Source organism: Piliocolobus tephrosceles, chromosome 10 (genome assembly GCF_002776525.5).
Source record: "Piliocolobus tephrosceles isolate RC106 chromosome 10, ASM277652v3, whole genome shotgun sequence".
In the NCBI taxonomy this organism is placed as follows: domain Eukaryota; kingdom Metazoa; phylum Chordata; class Mammalia; order Primates; family Cercopithecidae; genus Piliocolobus; species Piliocolobus tephrosceles.
The window spans coordinates 79,856,561-79,864,733 of NC_045443.1; the positions used below are offsets into that span (position 1 = coordinate 79,856,561).

Here is an 8,173-nt window from a genome sequence, read left to right on the forward strand (position 1 = left end):
ATATCAAAGAATAAACTTGGAGTTCACTCTCTATGTACATCCTTGTTTCCTCAGCATAAATTTTCTGGAAGGTGTAGTTGTGAATGTTAATTTTGTTTAACAAAGAATAAGAATTTTCTGTGAAGCACCTTTGTTTTTATGTATTTTTTATATTACAATATATAATCCGACTCATCTCTCATTTTTTTCTTCAACAAATGGTTGTATATCTAAATCAATTATCAATTTGCAGGAAGATATTGCGTGGTCTGCTCTTGTGAAGTTGTTTGATCCTGTGAAATCTCCCAGATGTTACGCTGTAATTGCTCTGAAGAAGCAGCAATGATTTCCATTGAAGCAAATTATTAGATGTATTTCTCTATGAGACCTGTTGCTGAGATTGCTTTTCTAAACATGTATGTCCTGTTATATAAAAATGTTTAAATGATTGCTATATATTTTAAATAATAAAATAATGACTAACAATAGAAGGTTATAATCCCTTTTTCCATTGTCAAAGCATACATTAATAAAATAAGAACCTGTGATAATAATATAAAACGGTTGACCTACATTCCTGAGTTAGTACATCAGTAGAACATTGTAATCTACTTCTTAATTCCTGTTCAATATTTAAGACCCCTTATATTTGCTACAAATCACATTTTGATTTATTGAATTAAATACCGATAAGAGGTAAAGTTACCTGATGCTGAAGATCATTTGCAATTTCTTCCACATTTTAGAAGAGTTTGTCTGTTTTACCAGGAGGGGAAAATTCTGCACTTATAGGGAAAAAATACCCAGGAACAAGGTCAGAAATTTAAAAGTGCCTCATTTAAAGCACATTTTACACTGGGTTTTAATCTAAGTACATGGGATAATTCCCTTAAAGAAAGTTGTATCTTATAAGTAAGATGTTCTCTTTAGGGATTCTTGAGGCAATTCATCTTGCTAAAATAAAGTGATGAGTTGGCACTTAATATAACTACCTTATGCTCTGTAAAAGCCAATCTGAGTAAACCAAGAGTCAATGGAATGAGGCCAACTCTCTGCCCATTGTGAAACAAGTTCCTTTCGTTAGCAGAAAACTTGAGGATTCTAATGCATACCAAAGAGATGAACAGCTGGGATAAAGCTTCCTTGATCCTCAACTAGAGAGATTTTATAAAATTGTCCAAAGCAAAAACTGCTTTTTTAAATGTTGGCATTGTTCCACAATTAAGAAGAATAATTATATTTATTTGTATTGTGATATAAATATTGAGTTTACAGCCTATATATATATATATATATATTAAATATATATATATATATAAATATATATATATATGGATAATCAGGTTCTTTGTACAAATAGTATAATACTTAGAAAATAAGCCATTTTTAAGCTTTTTTCCTGCAAAATTTCAAACATCTAGAAGTGGAGAGTAGAGTATAAGGAATCCCCATGTACTCATCACAAAGTGCAATAATTATCAACATTTTACCAATTTTGTTTCACCTATACACACATAAACATGAACATGCACACCCATCCACACATACCTAGCTGGAGAATTTTAAAGCAAATTCCAGGCAGTTTATTATTTCTAACAGTTATGGGGTTTTGTTTTGTTTTGTTTTTTCATAATAACATCTATAATTGTCCCATTCACATATCTGCAATTGGCTGAAAAAGTCTTTACATCAGTTTCTTCAATTCAGAATCTAAACAAATTTAACACATTTGCACTTGCTTGATGTGTCTCTTAGGTTGTTTTAAACATATAATGGTTTCCCCTCCATTTTTAAAATTTCATATGTTTATTTATTTAAGAAACCAGGTAATTTGTCCTATAAAATACAGATAGATTCTCTAGGGTAAATTTCTATATTTACCAGATTATACCCTCAGAGAGCCATTTAATACACCCATCCCAAGTATTTCCTAAAAGCTGTTATATCTAGAAACTTATGAGAGTTAAGTTATTATGTGTTTGTTTATTTTTGTCTTTTGGCAAAAATACTTCATAGTGTTATGTACTTTCTATTGCATCACATCAGGAGACATGTCTTGTTTGGCTGTTCCATAGTTAGTGATACTAAGATTGATCAGCAGCTTCAGTTGTTTTATTTATTCAATATAAAGTTTTCCCATCAACCTTCCTCTGAATGGTTTTAGCAGTCAATGGCAATGATAGAAAACAGGAAAAAAGAAAAGAACCAGACTATGAGTTCATTTGTCGTATTCATACTGACTGCCTAAGAATCCATCTCAGTTTCAATTTGTCAATTGCATTTTTCCAAATAGCCTTCTTGGTTCAGCATGCTGTGATTTGCTCATATTGTTGACTATAAGAGTAACTATTTCAAGAGCATAAAACCTTTTCAGCCAACTTTTTTCTTTTATAATTTTACTTTCTGTGTTAAAATTTAAAATCCTTTCCTGGTACCCAAATATTTTTATAACATTTATTTCTCATTATAATAAAGAAAAATACTTTAGATATGTAAAACACCTTTTGGTATAGAGAAGTAAATTACAACAGGTCGGGTACGGTGGCTCATGCCTGTAATCCCAGCACTTTGGGAGACCGACGCAGGCAGATCACCTAAGGTCAGGAGTTCCAGACCAGCCTGACCAACATGGTGAAACCCCATCTCTACTAACAATACAAACTTAGCCCGGCATGCTCTCACGTGCCTGTAATCCCAGGTACTCGGGAGTCTGAGGCAGGAAAATCACCTGAACTGAGGAGGCGAAGCTTGCAGTGAGCCAAGATCGCGTCATTGCACTCCGGCCTGTGCGACAAGAGTGAAATTCTGTCTCAAAAAAAAAAAAAAAAAAAAAAGGAAATTACAACAGTTTCATTAGCAAGGCAACTTGATAATAATTTCCCTATGTTTTAAACAATTGTCCGAAATTACGTGTATCCATTAATGGTTTCCATTTTTATTAATCAGTTAAATGTGTGACACAAGCATCAAATCAACATGAGATAACCTGCATTCATCACACTGAGATAACATTTCTACAGAAAGCAAAGAAACAGAGTATTTAAGACTGCAGCTTTGTACACATGAATCCCTTTGCAATGGTTGTAGACTCCCATCCTATAAAAACTGCACTTTGAGAACTAGTTTACAGTTTAGCCAAAGACTGTGGTTCCTGGGCATGAGCGCAAATTCTGACAATTAAATTCTGAGTGAACTAAATCATGATGGTGCTTAACATCTTGCAGCCTTATTTGTAAAATGGGGTTTTATTTACTTTCATTTTATAAACATTTATTGAATGCCTACCATTTGTCAGAGATTATGCTAGGCATTGACAGTATGGAGACAAACAATATGCCACTGTCTTCAAAGAGCCTACAGTCTAGTGAGAAAGGTAAACAATAAAAGTATTAATTACAATAGTTACAATAGTCAAGATCAGAACTGAAGGGTTCAGGATATAGGATTCTTAAGGGTGTCTTCAGAGGAGTAGCCAAAGGGAACAGGGACTCAGTAATATTAGTAGTATAGTTTTGACTCACGTGAGCTAAATTGTTTTGTATCATTGAGTAAGTCACTTAACTGTTTAGTGTGCCCCAGTTTTCTTATCTGTAAAAAGAGCATAAGAATAGAACTCACGCTTAAGGTTGTTAGGAAGATTAAGTGTGTGAATGTTATTGAACTACCTGAAAATGCCTCCAAAACAAGCTGTTAATGAAGTAAAAACTAAGTTTTTTTTATAACTCACTGCAGTAACAGAGTCCATTGCTTGACAGTCTTCACAGTGCATCTGAAGGGGGAGATTAGGGGAAGATATTTATAGGATTTGGAGGTCTGGACCCAAAGATAGAGAACAAACTGGGATTTGAAAAAGTTTATGACATAAGAGATTAGGATTAGCATAGGGTCTTGAAGGGTCTCGAAGCAAGTGTTGATAAGTAAATTGTTGCTTGATACGTGAATTCTTTGAGAAGTGGAAAGGATTGAGATAAATATGTATAGGGATTTTTCTGAAGCAATGAAATTGTTGAGGTACAGTCTTATTCCTATGCAAAGTTTTCCTGTAAAAAATATAAATAAATAAATCATGTTAACACAGGTGGTTTCAGTTCTTAAACCTAGTATCTCTGTCATGCTGACGCAGATGTTTACAGTTCTCAATGTAAAGCACTAAATTCTACATAATGCATAGTATAAAATAGTTGTGTTTGCTAAATTTTTTAGAGAGACTAAAATGTGAACTTAACCGTATTTATAACATTGATTTCATAGGAAACGTGTTATAAATTCTGATTAAACAACTTACAAATGGATTTTTTGTATCCCCATTTAAAAGCTGAAGAATTCTTCACATTTAAAAGTGAAATTGCACAGCCAACATCATACTGAATGGTCAAATGCTGGAAACATTCCCCTAAGAACAGGAACAAGACAAGGATGGCCACTTTCACCACTCCTGTTGAAAATAGTACTGAAAGTTTTGGCAAGAGCAATCAGTCAAGAGAAAGAAAGAAAAGGTATCAAAATAGGAAAAGAACAAGTCAAGTTAGCTGTGTTCACTAATGATATGATATGATATGCAAAAAGGTGCCTAGAACTGATAAACGACTTCAGGAAAGTTTCAGTATACAAAATCAGTGTACAAAAATCCGTAGCATTTCTGCACACCAATAATGTTCAAGCTGACTGACAGCCAAATCAAGAGGGCAATCCCATTTACAATAGGCACCTAAATAAATAAATTGAAAACACCTAGGAATACATCTAACCAAGGAAATAAAAGGTCACTACAAGGAGAACTACAAACAAATCATTTGTAAGAAAGAAATCGTAGATGACAAACAAATGGAAAAACATCCCATGCTCATGGATGGGAAGAATCAATATCATTAAAAAAGCTGTACTGCCCAAAGCTGTCGACAGATTCAGTATTATCCTTATGAAATGACCAATGTCATTTTTCACAGGATTAGAAAAATGTATTCTAAAATTTATATGGAACCAAAAAGGGGGCCTGAATAGACAAATCCAAAGCAAAAGGAACAAAACCAGAATCATCACACTACCTGACTTCAAACTATACTATAAGATACAATCGCCAAAAGAGCATGATACCAGTTCAAAAACAGACACATAGACCAATGGAACAGAATAGAGAATCAGAAATAAAGCCACACACCAATAACTATCTGATCTCTCAGAAAGTGGTCAAAAACAAGCAATGAGGAAAAGACTCCATATTCAATAAATGGTGCTGGGATAACTGGCTAGCCATATGCAGAAGAATGAGACTAGACACCTAATTTTCACCATAAAAATGAACTCAAAATGGATTAAATATTTAAATATAAGACGTCAAATTATAAGAATACTATAAGAGAACCCGGGAAATACCATTCTAGACTTTGGTTTGGGGAAAGAATTAATGACTATGCCCTCAAAAGCAATTTCAACAAAAAATTTGATGGGTGGAACCTAACTGCACTAAAGTGCTTCTGCACAACAAAAGAAACTATCAATAAACAGGCAGCCTACAGAATGGTAGAAAATATTTGCAAACTATGCATCTGACAAAGGTCAGATATCCAAAATCTATAAGTAACGTAATGCAACAAGCAAAAAACAAACAACCATATAAAAAGTGGGCAAACCACACGAATGGACACTTCCGAAAAGATTTACAAGTGGCCAACATATTTAAAAATGCTCAACATAACTGATCCTCAAAGAAATGTACATCAAAGCCACAATTAAATACCATCTCACACCAGTCAGAATGGCTATTACTAAAAAGTCAAAAAGTAGCAGATGCTTGTGAGGATACAGAAAAAAAGAGAACATTTATACATTGCTGGTGGGACTTTAAGTTAGTTTAACCACTGTGGAATGCAGTTTGGAAATTTCTCAAAGAACTTGGAACTACCATTTGACCCAGCAATCCCATTACTGGGTATATACCCAAAGGAAAGTAAATTGTTCTACCAAAAGGACAGCTGTACTCATATATTCATCATAACATTATTCATAATAGTAGAGACATGGAATAAACTTCGGTGCCCATCAATGGTGGATTGCATAAGGAAAATATGGTACATAAAACACCATGAAATACTACACAGCCATAAAAAAGAATAAAAGCATGTCCTTTGCAGCAACATGGATAAAACCGGAGGCCATTATCCTATGCAAATAAATGCAGGAACAGAAAACCAAATACCACATGTTCTTATAAGTGGGAGCTAAACATTGGATATGCATGACATAAAGATGGGAACCACAGACACTGGGGACTACAAGAGGGGTGAGAAAGGGTGGGGGCGGGGGCTGAAAAACTACCTATTGGGTACTATGCTCATTACCTGGGTGACAGGCTCACTCACACTCCAAACCTCAGTGTTAGGCATTAAACCCATGTAACAAATCTGCACATTATAATGAATCTAATTGTAATGTGAATCTAAAACAAAAGTTGAGATTTTTTTTAAAAAGAAATACAAAAAAGGATACTTTTGTCCAATATTAATTAAAATATTAAAACCTACTTTGATTTTGATGTAACTTCCTTTTGATGAATATTTGCAAATATGCCTTTTTTCCTTTCTATTAATTTTGAATTTTTTGTACTTACATGTTTTATATATGTCTTGTCTAAACAGCATATTGTTGAAACTTAGTTTTGCAGGTCAGTCTTTGTTTTTTAACTGAAGGATTTGATTTACACTCAGTAGAATTGCTGATATATATGAATTTAAATCTGCCATTCTATTATTTGCTTTCTATATGTACTGCCTGTTCTGTTTATTTTTGTCTTTTATGGCCTTTTTTTTTTTTCTTGAGAGAGAATCATTATCACACTTACATGTAGGCAAGCATGGCCCCCTGTTCTAAGCCCCACACATCAAAGGTCCTTGAACATTGGAGTCCTCTCTGGTGCATGGGACCATCTGGCTTGACAGTGCCATCTGGGCAGGGCAGCCCTCACAGCCCTAGTCCAGATTACAGACTGTTGCAGGCCTTCTCCCCTTTAATCAACTCTTAAAGAGACAGCCTTCATAATGAAAACAGTTTCAATTTTTCAGGAAGATATAATAATTCTAAATTTAGTTAACATATTCAGTTAACATAATCTCAAAATATATGAAGCAAACATTAACACAAGGGGAAATAGATAAATCTGCAGTCATTCCAGAAGTATCTTTATGTTCCTATCTATTCTATGGAAAAAGCAAACAAAATTATAAGGATATAAGATTTGAACAATGAAATAAGTAAAACTAGCCTAATGGACCAATACAGTACACTGTACCCAATTAGTACAGACTACATAATTTTTTTAAGCACATATGGAACTTTTAGGAATCTAACTATGGGCTGGGCTTTAAAGCCAATTTGAATAAATTTCAAAGATTGACAGCATATACAGTATAATCTTTGATCACAATGTATTGAAGCTGAAAAAAAATGCTTTAAAATGAGTAGAAAATCTTCATTTGCTTTGAATTTTAAAATCGTACAGTGAAATAATTTGGAAGTAAAGGAAATCACAGTAGACATCACAAAATATTTTGAAGTGAATAATAATGAAAATAATTGAATGGAAACATAGTGGAAAATTATGCATGAAAACCAATATTCTGAGCTAAAGTCATGCTATAATTACAGTACTACTTTAGTACTGACATGTACTTTGATTGTAATGAATTTGATTATAATGAAAGAAAAGAATTTGATTATAATGATTTGATTATAATGAAAGAAAAGCACATCAGGGGTGATGAATGCATTCAAAAATCACTTCTTAGATAACTAAAAAAATTGAAACAACTCTGTCAAAACTTACACTTTTTTTTTTAATAGAACATTTAACCAATATCAGGAATTGAAAAGGGAATATCACTATAGATCCTACAGAAATTAGAGCAACCCTATGATGGTAGATGTATAAAATTGTAGGAAATGGAAAACATTTCTAAAAGAAATGCAATATAGCAAAACTGCCTCAAGAAGGAAAGTAAATCACAAATAACGTGACTGTTTAATTGAATCTGCAATTAATTCTTTATTAAGTACTTTCATGATAGTATTTTGTTGATGTTGCATATAATTTAATCGATTACCATCTTTTAGTTAGCTGCCCTGTGACTAAGACCATGCTAGACACTAAAGGTGGGGAGAAAGATTTTAGAACTTTGACAGTTCCTAATTTCAAGAGTTT

At 33.3% G+C, this 8,173-nt stretch overlaps 1 protein-coding gene across 2 annotated transcripts in view; it reads left to right on the forward strand.

Annotated features, from left to right (window-relative positions):
• The window catches only part of METTL25 (methyltransferase like 25), a 121,604-nt gene extending 121,073 nt beyond the window's left edge, over positions 1 to 531 (forward strand). Inside the window, exon 12 of one of the 2 annotated variants that reach the window (XM_023220258.2) lies at positions 233 to 530. In XM_023220258.2, coding sequence (XP_023076026.2) covers positions 233 to 325 — 93 coding nt within the window. In that variant the 3' untranslated portion in view covers positions 326 to 530. Of the gene's footprint in view, positions 1 to 232 lie in introns of both variants that reach the window. The other variant, XM_023220349.2, reaches the window with a different exon arrangement.
• Positions 532 to 8,173: the final 7,642 nt, after the last annotated feature.